This window comes from Furipterus horrens, unplaced genomic scaffold (assembly GCF_987537825.1).
Source record: "Furipterus horrens unplaced genomic scaffold, mFurHor1.1.pri manual_scaffold_11, whole genome shotgun sequence".
Taxonomy (NCBI): domain Eukaryota; kingdom Metazoa; phylum Chordata; class Mammalia; order Chiroptera; family Furipteridae; genus Furipterus; species Furipterus horrens.
The window spans coordinates 16,472,938-16,493,642 of record NW_028327181.1 but is presented as its reverse complement, the minus strand read 5'-3'; the positions used below and the strand labels follow the sequence as shown (position 1 = coordinate 16,493,642).

The following is a 20,705-nucleotide window of genomic DNA, read 5'->3' as shown; positions in this document are numbered from 1 at the left end:
TCTTGCAAATGTTTTGTTTCCACAGACAGAAGCTAGAAAGTGGTCTCACAAAACAATGGCAGAACAGGTGCCCGAATTCAGTTTTACCTTTCCTGAACCAACACCTGGAGGTGCAGGGCTTCTCCTTTTCAGGCTAGAAGCTAGTAGGACAGAAATGAATAAATGTAGGGAACCAAGTAAAGGGCAAAGCTATTAGCCAGTGATTGGTGAGATGGAGCCAGAAGGCAATAAGGGAGTGTTACTAAAAATAACACAGGAGAGGCTAGATGTACAGATTTTAACAAAACTATTTTGATGTATGGGAGGGAGTACAGGGAAGAGGACGCTAATGCGGTCTTCCAGGAGCTAAGAGCCTGATACAGGGTAAGGGCGGAAGGAAGGGATATGTCAGCTAGTTAGAGATGTCTTACATGGAGCAACTTTGGGAAGTTAGCAGCATGAGACGAGTTTAGAAGCAGTCAGGGCTGGAATGTACAAAATAACGGTTAAGAGAAACTAAGGAAGACTATCAGAGGTAGACAATTACAGCAGGAGAAACAAGTACTGCACTAGAAAAGGCTGGGTATGCGTACGATCCCACATCTCCATCCCTACAACCTGCTAGCTCTGGCTCACTTCATCTATAATCAAATATCTTCCTGCAAAGGTTCCCTTCCTGATTTTCTTCAGGGACTACCCTTCTCCATCATCCCTGTTATCCATAATGAAAGCAGGTCAGGAAGTCTGCCCTTTGACTTCTCTTCCTCTAAAGAGCAAGTCAGTCACCAAGTTTAAACTTTTCCCCTGTACCTATATGCCCACACCTTCTCGCAAGTTACTAGCCCAGTCCACCACAAAACGAGTTTTGCCAATTTCCCATTACTAGGACAATCCCTTCAAAATTCCTATTCCCAGCCTAAAACTTCAGATTATATCTTTAGTACCCTCTCATGTCGTCCCGACCCTACCCCTCCTAACCTAAACTCCCACCTCCATACATAACACGTGTGTACACACAAACCTGCTCTGATCACACTGGTTACCTCACTTGGAATGTTCTGCCTCCATGCCTTCACCAGGTTATAGGGCTGAAACCAGGACTGCCATGGGGGTTCAAGCAGAAAGGCTGGACTACAGGAGACACTTAGCAGCCCACCTGGCACCATGGTTCAGCTCAATATTCAGCCCAACATTGATAGCTGTGTTCTGACGAGGGGAGGCAGGGAGCCCAGGTAAAGGAACCAGCCAACATTCACCAAGTACTTATATGCCAGATACTGTGCTAAGCATTTTACAAGTACCATATTCCTTAATACTAACAATGTCCACTCTATAAGGTGCTATTACTATCTCCACACGACATGAGGAAACTGAGGCTTATACAGATTGAGTAATTTGTGTAAGGTCCCACAACTAATTAGAAATGAACCTGCCATTCCAAAGCCAATGTGCCTCATCAGAGTATTTTACTCAATCACCACACTACACAATTTCCCAAATGGGGTAGCCTTGCAAGGAATAATCAGTTAACTTACATCAAGTCCTTCCCCTCTTCAGCATCATCTGGGAAAGACCACTTGAAAGCACTGAAGGCCACATCCAGTTGGAAGGGTTTCCCATGACTAAACATCAATAAGATGTTGCAGTCACCTTTTTATCCAGTTCACACTTAAGACCAAGCTTCCAAGTACCCCTTCTGCTGCTGCCTCACTGTACATACCCATCCTCATTTAGTCCATCCCAAAATAAATTCTGACAATGACACATGAACTGCACATAGCCAGCTGGCCTACCAGGTCCTTTATGCAATTCAATATACAAGGTGACACCCAGTTAAGACAAATGTAAGCTCCAGTATGGGTACCTCCACCTCCCTCCCCTGAATCCTGATCCAGAGGCTACAAGCCAGAGGGGATTGGGGTGGAGTGCTTAGCCATGGGGAAAATGCAGTGGTTGGCCCAGCAGATCAGGAAAGGGGAAGGTTTCACTTCTTCACAATCTGAATGACATCCTCGTCCTCCAACGTATGGTCTTTACCCACTTTTTGAGGATTGTGTTTCACAGAGAGACCCCAGACCAGAGCGCTGTATGGAAGGTAAAAAAGAACAGTCAGTATAAATAATCACCTAGCTTCTTCCCTAACTACCTGGTGCCACCTTTCTGTTCAGGTTTAGCATCCAGGCTGTTAAAGAGCCACAGTCCTGCAACAGCCAAGGTCTCTTCTCCCCAGTCAAGAATCACACTCAAAATTCGGAGGCTTTAGCTTCCCCAGTAGTGCGGCACACTGGAGCCTTGACATTCAAAGTAGCAAAGACTTTTGGAAGTTGTGTAGATCCTCTTGTTCCAGGACCAGCTTAAGAAGGTCAAAGAGAAAAAACACAAGAAGTATGACAAGACTAGCTTAAAAGGAGAAAGCATGGGTTTTAGAAAAATACCCTGAAATAATTCAGATTGGAAATTGATTCTTACAAATTCAGTGTCAGTTATAGACTGTTAAAGAATACCAGTTCTGGCGCCAGCCAAGTAGCTCAGTTGGTTAAGAGCATCATCCTGATACACCAAGGTTGCAGGTTCAATCTCCAGTCAGGGCACATACAAGAAGCAACCAATGAATGCATTAATAAGTGGAACAACAAATCAATGTGTTGTCTGTCTGTCTCTCTCCCTCCTTCCCCTCTCTCTCACTCTCTCTCTAAAACTTAATAAAAAAAATTTTGTTTAAACAAAGAATACCAGTTTTTATTGGGTTTACTGAAACCATCAGGAAGTACTGATAGGAAACATAGCGCCTCTCTCCTCAGCTGTGCTAGAAAAATTATCTCCCTATCAAGAAACCACAATTGGTATATTTTCCTGATTTCTTAGACTACATGAAGATAATTTTTATCCATGGGCCTCCAATACTAAAAATATGTAAATTGGTAAACAAGACACTGAGACCTGCCTCCCAGAAGCAAAGAACTACGTACCAATGGGTAGAAAATGGTGGCCATACTGTTATTATATTATCTGTGCACCAAAACTTTAAAAATCTATATTCCAAAAAGAAATCACTAAATAAGATTTCACTTAAAAAAAAAAACAGATAACAGGGATAGAGCAGAATTAGTAAAACAAATACATATAAAAATTTTCTAATCCACTAGCAAGCAAGATAAACACAAAGTGAGTGACCATTTTATTAACGTAAACAAGAAAACTGCTTTTTATCAGTCAATGCCTACAGTAAAGTCTGCCTCCTATTTTGCTGATGGCAATGTACACAGGTTGAACCCTTCTGGGAAGTAATCAGTAAAAAAATATCAAAAGCCATATAATCATTAACCCTACTTCTAAATTAAATAAAAAGGGTAAGTTCTGTGCATGAAGATGAGAAAATTATGTAAAATAGCAAGAGATATGAAAAATATGGTTGATTACAAAAACAATATATATAAAGCTTGTAACACATGGAAACCACTTATATAGTAAATGACCAAAGGATATGTGATGTCCATGTGGTCAAGGACATAAAAAGACAACAAATGTTTTTTCTGTCACTAAGATGGTTAAAATGCTATTGGGCAATAATTTAAAAAACAAAACGAACAGGAAAATAGTGACCAAATAAAATTCTATTTGCTTTGATATGTCTCTTCTCCAAAATATTTTTCTCACTCTCATTTAATTCCCTGGTTAACTTATAGTCCTAGAGGCTTTGCGGTGTTCTGCCACCATGGAAGGCAAGAGCTGTACAGAAATCTATGAAGTTTGGGAAAGGAAAAAGTCTAATATTCACAAGACTCCACTGATTCAAGCCTATGCCAAAATATAATGGTTTGAGAATAATGAAAATTAGCACCTGTAGCACATGTATGTGGAACAGTTTAGATAAAAGGAATATAAAGCTTAAAACTTCATTCTTTCAGTATTCTTAGGATGAGAAATGAGTATTTTTTAAATGTCACTATTTTTATGCTTCCCTGATTTTCTACAATTATTTTCTGTTTTGTTTTTAAATAAATTTTTAAATTTCAGCTTGTAAAGATGAAAAGAGCTGTTCATAAATAGAAATCAGTTAATTAAAATATTTCTCATAGCCGGGACTCCTACGGGCCCTCAAGGTTTACCAGGAATATCCGCTTCCTCTACGTACCCCCTTTCCCCTTCCCCTTTCCCTTTTTCCTTGCTCCTATGGGCCCTTGAGTTGGACCGGGAGTTTCCCTCTTACCTCTAACCCCTTTCCCTCCCTTCCCTCAATAAACCTGGTGTAAAATCTTAAAAAAAAAAATTTCTCATAGGATTATAGGTTGTAATTCTGAACTACTTTATATATATGCTAGAGTTAAATAAGTATATTATAGGTAATGACAGCCAGGTTTCTCACTGTTGAAGAAAAAAGTTAAAAATAAGAAAAAGGGACAGGCTAAGCCCTGGCTGGGTGGCTCAGTTGGATGGAACATCATCCAGATGTGCCAAGGTTGAGGGTTCAACCCCTGGTCAGGGAACTACAAGAAGAAACTAACGTCAGACTCCTACAGGTCCACAAGGAGGACCGGGAGTCCCCACTCCCTGTTCCCCTTGCTCCTATGGGCGCTTGAGTTGGTCCAGGAGCTGCCTCTCCCCTCCCCCCTTCCACCTTTTTCCCCTCAATAAACCCATTACCTGATCCCCCCCCCAAAAAAGAAGCAACTAATGAATGCATGGATAGGTGAAACAATCAATCAATGTTTCTCTCTCTAAAGTCAATAATTTTTTTTAAAGCAAAGGAAAGAAAAAGGGGAAGGCTAACATGAATCCAAAAAATCAAACAACACCAACTTAACCAAGTAATCAAAGCAAAAAGTACCATCAATACGACCTATCAACATCACAAATCCTGTGATATAATGCACCGAAGACACACATCATCATCTCTGTGGTATTCTTACCAAAAAATGCATCTCACTTCAATCATGAGACAACAATGAACAAACCCAAAGTGAAGGAGATTCTACAAAATAACCGATCAACACTCTTCAAAAGTGTCAAGGTCATCAGAGACAGTGAAAGACTAAGAAAATATTACTGGAAGACTAAGAAGAGTAACAATTAAATGCTATATAGATTCCAGAAACACAAAAAGAAAATTGGGAGAAAGGGTATTAAAATTTAAGTAATATACCAATGACAATTTCTGTTCTTGGTAATTGTACTATGGTAATAGGAGCTGATAATGTTTGGGAAAGTAGGGTGAGGGATACAAGAAAACTCTTTGTACTATTTTTTGCAGTTTTTCTATAAATTTAAAATCAGTTCAAAATAGGATATTCAAAATAAGTAAGTAATGAGATGCCCATTGTTAGTGGGTAATCATCGTTTATAGGCCCTCTCAGCAATAAAAAGTACGAGAAAGAGATTAGGGGTGTTTACCATTGCTTAAGATTTAGAGGGGGCCTGTACCCAGTGGTGGCCAATATGATGCTAGCAGGAAGAATTAACATTCGTGTTTTCCAAGAAGATAAATTAACAAAAAGGGCGCTTGGTACTGACAGCTCTCCTAACCAGAAGATGCTTCTAGAGCTCTTCCACTTCCAACTTCACATGGCTTTAAAACACTACAGAGTTCTAACCAAACAAGCACCTCAGCAGCCTCCCTGATGACCCAATTTGCTTAATGCTATCCTCAGAATTTCTAGTTAGTGGGATCAGGAGCTCTCAGGAAAAGGAAAGTACCACATATGTGCCCATGATACTTACTATTTAAATTCTTTAATAAGATTTTTGTGAATCTTCATGCAGAAATCCTCCACTGTGGTCCTGGAGTAAGGCAGCACCACTGGGGATGTGTAATCTGGCAACTGGCCTTTTGGTTTGGTGTAACTAGAACAGAGAGGGAGCAGAGGTTACCTACTTCTTGAAATGTTGCATGTGCTGAATGGAAATCAACCCTCCATCACCCTTGAGAAGAACAGATGCAGATAACCCCCAACTTGAGGGAAAAAAGTGCCCTCAATACAGCCTAGCAGATGATAGGAATTTATTTATATCTCCTAAATTAAGACATTACGTTAATGTGCTCCAGAGGATATAATTTTAGGACAGTCTGGTTTAATTCCCATAGCAATATTACCCTACCCATTAAGACTTACATCCTCACAAGTTTCAGATAGTCCCAGATCTTTTCCAACAGGTCATCAAAATTCCAGCGGTGATGGGCAGAGATGGGTACACAGTGAGGTACCTTATAGATGATATCCAATTCCTCAATGGAGATCTGATCAATCTTATTTAATACATAGATACAGGGGATATAAACTCTATAGAAAAAAAACAGGACAATAGTCTGGACCTGTTGACAGGACTATCAGTTTGATTATCAGCACCCCCTCACCCAGAACCCCAAATCAGACTATCAAAAGGGATCACTGGAGGCAGATCAACTCCCCGCCCCACCAAAAAGAAAAAAAAAAAGCTTTCTACCAAGAAAAGTAGAATATCCAAAAAGTGAACTATGGGTTGAGAAAAAACAAAACTCAGGCAGCTACCTACTGGAAAAAATATGCTACACTAAAAAGCAAACAAGCTTTGGAGTCACACAGACTGAATCTACTCATAGCTCTGTCACTTTCTAAATATGGGCCCATGAGGAAGTCTCAGAGCCAATCTCCTCCAAAGTTGTTTTAAGAATTGTTAAGAATTTAAGTATATTTCTAATACTATATTTCATGGTAATTTTTAAAGAATAAAAAATTTTAAATACACTATCTGGCAATGTCACAATTCCAGTGTCCAATCACTGTGGCAGTTAAGGTTAGCAATAATTAGGCAGGCCACAAATCCTCAGGCTTCAATGGCCTCACTTATAAAATGTCTAGCTCAAAATACCGACTTTGTTTTCAAATGAGGATCAAACAGTCATCCAACAAATATGAACAAATTAAAAGGAAAGCAACTAGAAAATATTATGTACAAATGCCAGGAAAATTTTTAACAGTGGTTTCAATCATTATTCAATTTCAAGTATTAATAATAGTGATTTTTCATGCCTAGGGTTTCAGCTATGTACTCCTCGGTTAGAGAGAGCAGACACAGCCCGGCCTGCTCTGAGTTCTGTAGAGAACCCACAGGATTTCTCACATGGATTATTTCTGGGAGTGAAAACTGAGAACCTACTCTCAACCATCATATGACAGAGCTTAAGGGACAGCCTAGTTCACAGCAAGTAACTGAAATGGGGACTTTGACCATCATAATCAAATTTCAGAGCAAAGGATGTTAGGAATAAGACCAACCCTTCATTTTACAGCTAAAGAAACCAAGGTCCACTAATATTTCAGACAGTAGCACAAATCGAGTGAGAATCAATATCTGGTAGATTCATGATCCAATGTTGTTTCCATTACAAGGCTTCAAATTCAAACTCAGGCACCAGGCTGAACAGTTAGTTCTTACCTGTTTCCTTCTACCACATCAATAAGGTCATCCGCTGTGGCATCACTACGTAGAGTCACATCAGCATTATGGATTTTGTATTCAGCCAGAATGCTCTTCACAGTTTCAGCATCCAGCTCACTCTGAGGGCACTGAATAAGCATAGAAGACAACTAGTCAGAGAGCAAAAAAAAAATCTCCTAAAAGTATCTACTGATGAATATGGATAACCCTAGCTAAAGTGCAAATTTATTTCTAAAGACTCATATCCTGGATGAGAGTAACTGACTTTTAGTAGGAAATACTTAAAAACTAAAAATCTTTCCAAATTCTATAAGGAAGGTGTTATAGGCTGAACTGTGTCTCCACAGCCCCCACCCAAATTCATATGTTGTAGTCCTAGTATCTCAGAATATAACTGTTTGGAGATACGCTCTTAAAGAGGTAACTGAGTTAAAATGAAGTCATATGGGTAGGTGCTAATCCAATATGACTGATGTCCCTACAAGAAAACATTAGGACACAGATACACAGAGAAAAGACCACATGAAGACACAGAGAGAAGATGGCCACCTACAATAAGGAAAGAGGGCTCAGAAGAAACCAACCTTCCTCACACCTTGATCTCAGATATCTAGCCTCCACAATTAACAGAAAATTAATTTCTGTTGTTTAAGCCACCCAATCTATGGTACTTTATTATGGCAGCCTTAGCAAACCAATACAAAAAGAGTATTGAACGCTCAAATTCAAACATTATGACAGGATGATGGGAGGGTTCTTTTGGACAGAATAACTTAAATTTATGCCAGTGAAAACATCTGGACCTCTACGATGTTTAGCATTATAGGAAATTCTGAATGCTCAATTATATGATTTAGAAGCAGCATTTGACAGTGATGGATCATTCCTCCAATCTAAAGTACTTTATTTGGCTTTCAAGATTCCAAACTCTTCTGGTTTTTCTTCTCCTCCTTTGTCTGAGAAGTCTTGTTTGCCGATTCTTCCCATCCCCCAACCTCTAATCATTGAGGGGGTCACAAGAGTTAATACTTGAACTTTTCAGCATTTATACTCACTTTCTAGTGATCTCAGCTAAACTTAGGGCTTTAGAGTTGATAACCACCACCTCCATACATCCAGCCCAGATACAGATCATTCCTCATGACTGTCTGAGGGCAACACTTGGGTGCCTGACATCTCAAACTGAACATCCTGATTTTTCCCTCCCCTCCAAACCTATTCTACCCAAAGTCCTACAATTTTAGTAATAACAGTGCCTTTTTCTAGCTTAGAACCAAAACCAAAACCAAAAAGTCATCTCTTTCTTTCACAAACCACATCCAATCCAGGTGTTATTCCTATCAGGTACTTTCAAAACCTTTCCACAATCAACCACTTTTCACCTCCTCCACTATTACAACCCTATTCTAAGAAGCTTTCATTTCTTGACTGGGTTACTAAAACAACCTCTTAAATGGTTTCTCAGCTTCTGCTCATAATCCATTTCAGTTGGTTCTCTACAAACAGCCAAATGGATTCAATTAAAACCTAAATCAAATCATGTTTACTTCATAGATAGGAACCCAACCACAGTTACTCAACTCCTGCAAAATAAAAGAATATATGGCCCTATTCTATGAATTCATCTCTTACTACTCTCCTACTTGCCCACCCTCCTGCTCTTCAAACATGCAAAGGCATGCTCTACTTCGAGCCATGCTCCCTCTACATGAAATGCTCTTCCCCAAGATACTCATTTGGTTCACTCCTTCACAACACGTTACTGAAGACTTCTCTGATTAAAGTACTTAAAACTGCAACCCTCCCACTGTAACTCTCCATCCCCTTTCCCTAGTTTACTTTTGTCCTCAGATTCCACATCACCTACTGTACTATATTTATTTTGTTTGCTATTTCCCCCCATCAGGATATAAGGGCAAGAATTTTTGTCTATTTTTCTCCTTCTTCCATCCACTCCTCAGAGCCTAAAACAATGCTTAGCCCATCATAGGCACTCTATTAACCTGTGTTGAACAAATAAAAACACAGCACTGCAGGCACCTACTTCATGTAAGCATAAGATTGATCTATACTCCCATACCACCCCAAACAGATAACCCAAAAGATGAAATTCAATGAAGATGCAAAGGTAAGTCTGAGATTGATCTTTACCCTACTCTTAATTTCTGTCAGTCATTACAAGGTCATTGTGTTACTTCAATTAGTGCTAGAAGTCAGGTAATTTCCAAATGTCATTGTTCCTGTAGATCAATCCATTCCACCCCAGTATCTTTAGCAGCCTGCCTCATATCACCTTCTCCACTTACAGTGGCTGTGAGATTAATGCCACCCTTATCCTTTTTCTTAAAGCCGACGTTGGGAGGTTTGCTGTTCAATCGAATGCCAAAGCCTTCCAATTCATTTTCAATTATCTTCTTATGTCCCAAGGGTTTCAGGACATCCAGAACAATCAGGATCAAGTTACATGTTCGGGCCACTGAAGAATTGAAAAAATAGAAATTATACCCAAGCAAAGTTCATTAAAGATTTAATTAATCCAAATAAATATGGGGGTGGGGGGACAGGTAGTTCCTGCACAAAGAGACAAAGGATGCTTTTATAAATACATAGACACACTTGAAGGTCTTAAGAATAACAAAGATTTATGCCAGAAGTCAATCTGTGATATACACTTTGTTTTCTACTAATCTACCTAGAAGATGCATCAACTTCTAGATTCACTAGTACAAAAACAAGTCAGAATGAAGATACAAACCAAGTAATAACTTAAATCCATGAAAGAGTTTTAAAAAATATAAAAGAATAAGATTATCTGGTTAGCACATTTTAGTCAACTTTATTGGTGCATAACTTACAAAAAATCAGTTATGCCAAAGTTAAGCATATGGTTTGAGTTCAAATATATATACCTATCTAACTACTATAGCAATCAAGAACATTGCCAACAGCAATTCTATAAAATAGCCAAATTAATAATTCAGTATAATGATAGAATAAAAATACTTTAAAAATGGAAAAAAAGAAATATTTACCTATCATTTACTTTCTTGGGAAGTTACTAAAGAATATGCTTCAGCAAACTATAACAATAACCCCCAAAAAAGTAAAACAATGACTCTAGGAAATATAGGCATCCCAACAAGAACACAGGAGAAAATTTCAGGATAACAGCCATGCAAAAAGTCTATAGCTGCTCTGACCAATACAGACTCTGCTAGCTACCTGTGGCTATTCACATTTAAATTAATTAAAATTAAGTAAAGTATAAAATTCAGTTCCTCAGTTGCACTAGGCACATTTTAAGTTTTCAACAGCCATACATGCCTAGGACTACAATACTGGACAGCACCGATTCAGAACATTTTCATTACTGGACAGTGCTGGTCTAGAAAGTAACCAATCCATATTGAACCAAAAAGACAAAGTGTACAGAACGATAGTGTCACAGCTGGGGGGAGAAAATGAAATCAGTAAGATTATTTCTGTGCCCTGGCTGGTGTGGCTCAGTAGATTGAGCGCCCACCTGCAGACCAAAAGCTTGCCAGTTGGATTCCCAGACAGGGCACATGCCTGGGTTACAGGCCAGGTCCCCATTTGGGGGCTTGCAAGGGGCAGCTGATCAATGTTTCTCTCACACATCGACATTTTGCTCCCTTTCTCCCTCTCCCCTCTCTCTAAAAATAAATAAGTAAAATATTTATTTTATGTTTGATTTCTTATTTTTAGAGAGAGGGGAAAGGAGAAAGAGAGGGAGAGAAACATCAATGTGCAGTTGCCTCTCACGTGCCCCCAACTGGGGACCTGGCGTGCAACCTAGTCATGTGCCCTGACTGGGAATCGAACCAGTGACACTTTAAAATATTATTTTTAAAAAAGATTATTTCTGGAACTGTACTTAAGTATCGAGAAAAACGTTGACTGACAAGCATTTAATCTGTTGGAAAATTTGAAAAATATTAGCAAACACAGAAAAGTAAACAAAACCAAACATAACCAATTATTTACTTCATGAAAAACAAATTTCAAAAATATATTTCAAGAGAAACAAAAAACAAGTCATAATATACTATTTATCTCAGCATTGAACAAGTTACATAGTCATTACATAATCATGTAAACCATGACTGATGACTTAACTAAAAATTGTGATATAACTTCTTTGAAAAAATGGGAAAACGGGTATGGAGTAAGAGTTAATTCTCCTCCATAAAAAAACAATAGAAGATATGCAAAAATTAACCACGAAACAGCAATAAAAGCATAATTTTTAAAAGTATGAAGGTAAGTAGCAAAAGAAACAGTTGAAGAGTTGACAGTATACTTACCAATGGGGAGTGACAGTGAAGGTGAGTAGAGGTGGAATAGCATATTGCTGCAATTTATAATTAGCATTTTATGAGTTTGCTTTAAATAAAAAGAAAGAAAAGCATGGGTGGGAGTCAGGAAACCTGAGTTCTAATTCAAAATCTGCCAAGAACACTGCGACACTGGACCAAAGCACTTTATTTCTCCTGTCCTTAGTGTTTCTCCTCAAAAGGGGATCTGATGTCCCTCAAATTCTGACATTCCATTCCAGTAAGAAGTCAGGTTTACACCCTTCACTATGGATGGTATCATCTCCAAGCCCACAGTCCCCATCTAAAGAAATAGTACCTGGTAAAGGAATGATATTCCAGAATGGTGGCCGTGGACCACTCACCTGCAATGACTTGACGACCTCTACCTTTCCCATCCTTGGCACCCTCAATAATACCTGGGAGATCCAGGAGCTGCAAGATTAAGAACCGGAGGAGGAAGAAAAGGAAACACTGGTTATAAGTGTGAGCAGGTCAAATAGAATGATTTATTTCTCAAGTATCCAAAATTTAAGAGATCCAAATCCAATCTTCCTTACGAGTATGTGAATATTACTTCAACTAAGATTCTTCTGCCCTGACTGGTGTAGCTGTTAGCTGGGCATTGTACCACAAGGCAAAAGGTCACCAGTTCAAGTCCCAGTCAGGACACATGCCAGGGTTGTGGGGTTGGGTCCCCGGTTAGGTCCCTTGCAGGAGGCAACTGATCAATGTTTCTTTCACAGTTATCAGGGGTGAGGGAAAGAAGGGGGGTAAGTAGGGGAAGGGTTTAGTAAAGGAACTAGTTTAAATAACTCATGGACTCTTGGAAAAGGAAAAAAAAGATTGGTGGGAAAATAGGAAAATTCCAGTACGGTCTGTGGTTTAACGACTATTATTGCACCAATGTTAATATATCCCTGATAATTATTCTATGGTTATATATTAACATTAGAGGTAGCAGACTGAGTGACATAAGAAAACCTCAAAATAAGTATGCTGAAGAAGTTAGCGTCAAAACCATTTACACATGGTCTTATTTATATAAAACTGTTAACACATAGTGAAAAAAAGTAGATAAGTGATTGCTTGGAAATGAAGGGGACAAAAAGGGGCAGAAGGGAGGGGCATGAGGAAACTTTGGGGATGATATGTTCACAATCTTGATCATGGTGATAATTTCACCAGTGTAAAGATATATCAAAACTTACCAAATTGTACATTATGTGCAGTTTATTGTATGCATATTATACCTCAATAAAAGTTTGAAAAAAATAAAAGTTCATCATCAGTTCTTCCTAGAAATTAAGTATAGAATCTATTTCTTCAGCTCTCCCACAGATTCTGTAATCTACTTCTACCACTTAGTAATTCCATTCTGCAATGAATAAAAAGTATTCCATCAATAAAAGGCTTTACTGCATACTGAGCCTAACTGATATTATCTAGAACTTGAAAGGAAGTATCCATCTGAGTAATCTAAAACTCCTAAATCTAACATATAACTATACTGTCAAATAAAAGACCATCTGAAAGAGAGAATATTATACTGAGAGAAAAAAGCAAAGGCTTTCTAACCATGGCAGCCAAACACACAGGGGAAATTTATTAAGGTCCCTATAAAAGTAAAAGCAAGTTAAATTTAGCTTTTCTTGAGAGGGCAACATTTTCTTTTTTTTTTTTTTAAGATTATTTATTTATTTTCAGAGCAAGAGGAAGGGAGGGGGAAGAAGGGAGAGAGAAACATCGATCTGTTGCCTCTCACACACCCACACAGGGTACCTGGTCCGCAACCCAGGCATATGCTCTTACCAGGAATCGAACTGGCAACCTTTTGGTTCACAGGCCAGCACTCAATCCACTAAGCCACATTGGCTAGGGCAGAAGGGAAAAAAAATTTTTTTTTTGAGGGAAAAATATTTTTAAAGTTGTACTGAACTATTTAAATGCAGCAGCTGAATTTTATTCAATAAAAATAGCCCATGCTTTATATATCTGAATTCCATATTGCAATCAACAAGAGAAAAGAAAAAAAATATTTCTTTAAAACATGGAATTGTAGGATTTTAAGAACTGGATATTAATCTACTCTAAACTCAAATGCCTTTAGAGGTTAAAGCAGATAACATAAATGTACGAGTCAATTATATATACAAGACTACAGGAGTTCAAGGGTATGCTTTTTAAATGAATGAAAAAATGGATGTCTTCTCTTCCTTGCTCTGCAAAACTGACTCACCTGAATCTTCGCACCTTTGTATCTGATAACACCAGGGACAGTGGTCAGAGTAGTGAACTCATAGGCTGCCACCTCAGAATATACGCCTGCCAGGTTACTGAGCAGTGTTGACTTCCCCACAGATGGAAAACCCACAAATCCAATTCGAGCATCACCTGTCTTGGCCACATCAAAACCTAAAACACCAATAAATATCAAAAAGAGGAAGAAAGTTGTTTTTGAGTATTGAGATACATGTAATTCCTTTCACATATTGGCTACCTATCTCTTTAGGATCTATTTCTGCAATTTTTTACAGTTTACCTTTGGAGTACAACTTATGCACACAAAATTCCCCTACAGCAATTCACAATGTTTATTGGACTGTTTGATATAAAAATTTTATCCCTCTACCACTTAAACTGTTATATACCTTTCTGTTACTCATGTTATTTAAGGCCCAAATATAATATAATAAATGATCTAAAAAGTGGGTTTCCTTTTATCTTACAAACCCTGGGAACTAAGTGATTGAATTTTCTTTTTTTTATAATGGCTGCAAACAGATTCAAAGCTAAATTTGTGGCCCATCTCTAGGAAGTTTACAGACTTGACATTACTTTTGGTCCTAACCTTCTCTCTCTTGGTTTCAACTTATTCTTCCTACCTTCATTTCCCTTTGTATCCATTTCCTTATTTTTTATCTTACTGACTGTATATATTTATGTATTTCTGTAAGCTGATGTAAATCTTTTGGGATCAGTACAACATATATGTAAATAAAACCCTAGTTCTCTTAGACAATATTCATCTGCTTTTGAAAGCAGAATAAACACAATTTAAGACTTCAGGCTTAGAAAATAGAAATCTACTTGGAGAGAAATTTTATAATTATTTTTAAACCATATGCCTTTATTATTTTGATAGAAATTACACCACGGGGTGGGGGGTGGAATGTTTTAAGAAAAACACAAACCTTCTCCTGGCCCACCACCACCACCACCTTTTGGAGTAATGAGTTCTCTGCGAAGCTTAGCAAGGCGAGCCTTAAGCAGCCCTAAGTGGTGTGCTGTAGCCTTGTTCTTTTGAGTCCGAGCCATCTACAAGGGAAGAATCACAGCCATAAATCAGAAGCAGTTCCTACAGGGAAAAATATCCAGAATGAATGCTCCCCAAGCCCTGAGAGTATGCTTTTTCCTAGGTCCCTCTAATGTCAGTATACCCATACATATTTTTTAAAACTGATGAGACAGAGAGAGAGAGAGAGAGAGAGAGAGAGAGAGAGAGAGAGAGAGAGAGAGAGAGATTTGTTATTCCACTTGTTTTTGCAGTCACCGGTTGTTTCTTGTGTGTACCCTGACCCTGATGGATTCCGCTGCAACCCTGGCCTATCAGGTTGACGCTCTAACCAACTGAACTACTGGGCCAGGGACCTACCCATACCCATTTTAGTGAGACTTTAAAAAATGAAAATCTGCCCTGGCCAGGTAGCTCAGTTGTTAGAGCATGATCATGATACACCAAGGCTGTGGTAGGATCCCTGATCAGGGCACATGCAGGAATCAACCAATGAATGCATAAATAGGTGGAACAACAAATCGATGTTTCTCTCTCTCTTTCTCTCTCTGTCCCCTCACCCTTGCCGTTCCTCTCCTTCTCTATTCTTAAAAAATTCAAAAGAGTAAAAATACATTATCTCCATCACCCAACCCATTCCTCTCATTACAGAGCAAACAACTGAGGTATACAGAGGAGACACGACCAAGGTCATTACAATTACCATTCAGATTAGCCTAAAACTCGTCTGCTGATTTCTTTTCTATGGCTTCTACCTGGTATGCCCCATATGACACAAGGTCACCACTTTCCCACGTTTAAAGAGCCCTGAGAACTTCAGGCAATGGAATCACACAATAATCCAGGTGGAATCAACAGCTAGCACATATGTCAACTTAATTCCTGATCCTATTCCCGGGAAAAGGTGTCATCAAAGTAGACTGGGGAAGGTGAGGTTTCGAGGGATGATAAGGAAAGATGCTAAAGCAAGTACTCGAGCAGTCAGGGGTGGATTAAGAGCACGGGATTCGGTGTTGTTGACAGGAAAAAAGGGGTGGGGGAAACACTGAGAGAACAACTTTCGGACAAAAGCTGAACGGCGGAAAGAGGTACCGACCAAGGTGCAGGGCTGTGGAACCCGGACCCGGGCATAGGGGCGAAGGGAGACGCGGTCCAGTCTGAGAGGAGTCGGGGACAGCGGGCCCGGTCTGAGGGGAGTCGGACAACGCGGACCGAGCATAGGGGCGTCGGGGAGCGAGGGTACAGGCTGAGAGGAGTCCGGGAAGGCGGGTCCAGGCTGAGGGGAATCGGTGAACACCGGCCCGGTCCTGACACGGCTTAAGGGAGTTCAGGCAGGAGCGACAACGCTAAAAAAAGAACGCTCGCATGGACAGTGAACCGCCAGTTGCGCCCATTACCTCGGCTTCAATCTCCGCAATCTTGGCTAAGGTGCTGCTCATGGTGGCGAGTCGCGGGGGTAGCAGTGACCCCTATACTTGACTATTATTCTTTCCACAACAGACGGCAGACCAGCAGAACCACCACGCACTACTTCAGTGCGCAAGCGCGGTACTTTCTAGTTCTCGCGAGAGAGCGCCGCACGTGGTTCACTGCGAGATGTAGGACGTTGAATAGTCTCCTCCCCCTCAGCCAACCCCGCCCCATACCACGAGCCAGCGCGGTGTCATAGAGCCCGCGGGAGCTGAGGCCAGAGAGGCCACCCCAGTCTGTACCTCCCCGAGCGCGCTGAGGGTCGCGCGCCGCTCGGCCCCGCCCCGCCCGTCTCCGCCTGACCTGCGCCCAGAGCCCCGCGCATGGTGTGTGAGTGGCTCCTCGCTACAGCCCCGCGGACCTGCGGCCCTCAGACCCTGGCGTAGATGAAAAATGTACTCCAGCCCCCAACCCTTCTTCCTCGACAGCACCTCACGGGTCCTGGAGCCCCTTTCCATGCTAGGGAGACACCTCGGCGGATTCCAAGGCCTCCTGGATTGATGTAGAGACCGATCTTCAACCTGTCTCGCCCTCTTGAAAAAAAGAAAATGCTCCTTTTCCATCACTTGGGACTATATTTAGGTTTCTGTTTTGTTTACCCCCAACCCCGAGTAGAGTGCATGGCACACGGTGAGCCCACCATGAATGCATGATTTATTGGATAGTTCCCAGAGAACCGGTGCTTGAAACACAGCTTGTAATACTGAAAAATGTGAAACTCTTAACGCCCGTCAGTAGGGAAACAAATAAATAATGGTCCCTCTCTGCTGTGAAATTCTATTTCGGCCATTAAAATACGTCTGTGTGGTCTGACTCGACAGATGTCCAGGGCATGTTTTAAAACACACACCTATGTTGTGATTCCATTTATATTATTTTCTTAATTAGACATTTATACAGGTGTACATGTACGAAAGTGCATTGTTTAAAGGTCTGAATAAAAGGATACACTCAACCTCTTGCAGTGGGATGGGATGCAGGGAATGGGAAAAGCCTTTCACTTGTTATTTCACATATTTGTGCCGTTGGACTTTTTAAAAAGCCGAACGTATCCATGTCATATTTGTAGTAATAATAAAATTAAAAATTTTAAAACTCTTTCCCAAGTGTCTTGTGAAGAGGAAGCCAGGACATCCAAGAGCTGTGTGCTGATTTTGAAATCTGCTTCCTGTGGGATCAATGAATTCTTGCTGATAGATTGATTGATCCATTGGGAGTGGCAGGCGAGGCTTAACCACATGGCTGGCCTCCACTCAGCCCTGGGAGGGAAGTTTATTTATTTAAATTTGTAAGAACAATTCCAACTTGCTAGAGACAGAAAAGGAGGTTCTATTGGGTATAAAAGTGGGAATGAGAAAGGCAAGCTTTTACAGAAGATCCAGGAGTTTTGTTCTTTTCTTTAACCTCAGCCCTTTCATAAATAAATTAAGGGTGATGAGGTAATTAGATCTCGCTCCATCAGTAATGGAGAGGGAAGAAGAGGAGAGGAAGTCCAGCTGGAATGGGATATGATCAAAGATCAGTCTTAAAAGACAGATAAAATCAAATCAGCAGGCCTTCCCTAACTTCGAGTACTTAAGGGATTAATTGGCTGACAAGATAAAGGGCATCACTGCTCTTTGAGTAGGTTCTCCTTAGCAAATCTGTCATAGGAGACCTGCAGCTAAATTAACTTCTTTATTGCCCAAAGACATCCCAGGACCCACCTTGGGGGCCCCAAGCTGTCATGAGAGTGCCAGAGGGTAATATTCATCTCCCCCAGGGTCCTGGGTGGCCATCTTATTCATCCAATGAATATTTACTGAGCTCCAACTGCTGCCTGGCACTGTACCAGGGCTGGGGACAGAGCAGAGAGTGAATCAGACACTGTCCTTGAATTTAAGAGGTTGCTAGCTTAGGAGGCCAAAAGCAGGCCTTCAAGCTTTAAGCTCCTATGAGCCATAGCTAGCCCAGGTCAGCTTGGTACTATCCACAAGAGAGGGCCTTTTTTGCATTATAACTAAACGACTAGTGCCTTAGCACTGTGTTTCTAAAGGGAAAAAAAAAAATTAGCCCCGGCCAGCGTGCCTCAGCTTGTTGGGCACCTTCCTGCAAAGCGGAAAGGTCACCAGTTTGATTCCTCGTCAGGCCAGGTCCCCAGCTGGGGCGCATGTGAGAGGCAACTGACCGATGTTTCTCTCACACATCAATGTTTCTTTCCCTCTCTTTTCTCCCTACTTCCTTCTCTATATAAAATAAATAAAATCTTTTAGAAAAATATTTTTAAAATAAAATAAAAATGAAATGTAGGAAAGACAGAAAAACTTCATCTCTTTTCGGGGCGCTCCAGCCCCTCTGAGTGAATTCTACTTCTTCAGATGTGAGTATTCGGCACTTGTTTTCTCTGCTCGGTATGCTGTTCTCTCACCCTTCCCTCCACCACCCATATCTGGCTAAGTCTCCCTCATCTTCATAGTTTTCTGATCTGGACAGTCTCTGAGAAGCATTCCTTGGCTGGATAGGGGCCCACCTCTGGCTTCCCCACGCACAGGTTCTGGCCCCACCAGCGTGCAATCACTCTGCTTCTTGATTTGTCTGACTCACCACTAAGCTCTGAGCCCATGAGGGAGGAGCAGGATAGATTTCCAGCACCAGTATAAGGGCAGCAACAGCAAACTCTTAAAACATATTTATTAACAAATGAAATAAAAGCAAGGAGACAGAAAAAATAATTAAAGAAGCAGAAAAGGTATTTAATTTTTTTTTTCTGAAGAGTATTTATACCTTGTTACAGACGCCACAGAAATTGAAAGCTTAAACACCTGGGGCTAGTTGATGGCATGAGAAGTAACAGAAAAATGACACATAAAAAAATCTGCCCCGGTTGGTGTGGCTCAATGGATTGAGCACCGGCCTGCAAACCACAGGATTGCTGGTTCAATTCCCAGTCGGGACACATGCCTGGGTTGTGTGCCAGGTCCCCAGTTGGGGGTGTGCAAGAGGCAACCACACATTCTCTCGCTCTCTTTCTTCCTCCCTTCCCCTCTCCCTAAAAATAAGTAAATTAAATCTTTTTTAAAAGACAGAAAGAAAAAAGAAAAAAATCCATGTTGACACTTACTTTAAGTTTAGCTTGTTAACAGATCAAAATTCCCAGAATGCTGTAGCATTAGATAGTGGGAAGCCCTAGATGAAGGATAGTTAATACCATCAGTGAGAGATAAATGTTCTGCTTTTAGAAAAGAAATACTCAAGAATGCATATCTAGGGTATGATGAAGACAGTTCTCTATAAATACTTTGTCTCATAGATGCAAAAAATAAAAGTGCACAAGTCCTCATTAAATCAAAGTCTGCACCTTTTTCATTCAAGTGTGTAATTCCTTGACCCATTTAGTACTTCTAGTCCTTTAATCTCAGTATGTATTTATGCAGCAGGGACTGTGCTAGGTATTGGGAATACAAAAACAAGATACCTTCCCCCACCCCAAGAGAAGAGGAGAGAGGTGAAGATATGCAAATACCCAAACCTCAGTAATACAAACCCATTCAGGTGTCAGAAAAGATAAAAACAAGGTAGCTTGTGGGATTCAAAGGAAAAAGCTCTCACATCTGGTTTGGGCCAGAAAAGGCCTCAGGAAGATATGGCTCTGGGAAGATGAAGATAAGAGAGGCAGTTCAGGCAGTTCAGCAAAAGCAGAGTAGAGGGAAGCACAGCACATATCTGTAGTCTCCACAAGTGCCAGCGGGATGCAGTGAGTATATATGTTAAGGACATCCCAAAACAGAAAACTATTCTTAATTATCAACACATGTCCTGCTCCTGCTCACCTGAAATTGTGAATATGGTCAGCATGTCCAGTCATGTCATTTTTTTGGTTAAAATACAAAATAGTACTTTGCTAAAAGATAATTCAGTTTCTGTCCTTAGCCTTCTGAGAAAGTTGTAAAAAATGTCCGAAGAAGAAGAAATGAACCAAAAAGAATTCTAATTAAAACCCTGGACTAGAAATGGCAATCTATTTTAACAAAATGGAGGCAGTGAGAGTTGGAGAGAATAGAAAAATAAATGTGCTCTAAAGGCTTAGGCATTATTTAATTGAGGTATGCTAAAAAAGAAATATACATTTGATTATGATGTTAGCAATGGGAAAGTAACCATGGTAGAATTGAAAAGCACAGTAGAGCTTCTAAAATAACAGGGGATAAGGAACTGTGATTAAGGCAGCAAAA

At 40.3% G+C, this 20,705-nt stretch overlaps 1 protein-coding gene across 1 annotated transcript; it reads right to left on the bottom strand.

The window, feature by feature from the left end:
- Positions 1 to 1,750: 1,750 nt before the first annotated feature.
- On the bottom strand, positions 1,751 to 16,577 carry DRG1 (developmentally regulated GTP binding protein 1). The gene is made up of 9 exons (XM_090291550.1): positions 16,422 to 16,577; positions 14,924 to 15,047; positions 13,969 to 14,144; positions 12,095 to 12,164; positions 9,702 to 9,871; positions 7,393 to 7,523; positions 6,090 to 6,257; positions 5,698 to 5,820; positions 1,751 to 2,063 (listed from the first exon to the last, which is right to left on the bottom strand). The coding sequence occupies exons 1-9, from the start codon at positions 16,461 to 16,463 to the stop codon at positions 1,964 to 1,966; spliced, it is 1,104 nt and encodes a 367-aa protein (XP_090147676.1). The 5' UTR covers positions 16,464 to 16,577; the 3' UTR covers positions 1,751 to 1,963.
- Between the last annotated feature and the right edge of the window lie 4,128 nt (positions 16,578 to 20,705).

Excerpts from the sequence above, each read along its gene's own strand:
- DRG1 (XM_090291550.1), bottom strand. The coding sequence starts at position 16,463 with ATGAGCAGCACCTTAGCCAAGATTGCGGAGATTGAAGCCGAG. Across the intron at positions 15,048-16,421 it reads TTGCGGAGATTGAAGCCGAG|ATGGCTCGGACTCAAAAGAA; the intron begins GTAATGGGCGCA and ends CTTCCCTTGTAG. Across the intron at positions 6,258-7,392 it reads GATGTGGTAGAAGGAAACAG|AGTTTATATCCCCTGTATCT; the intron begins GTAAGAACTAAC and ends TTTTTTCTATAG.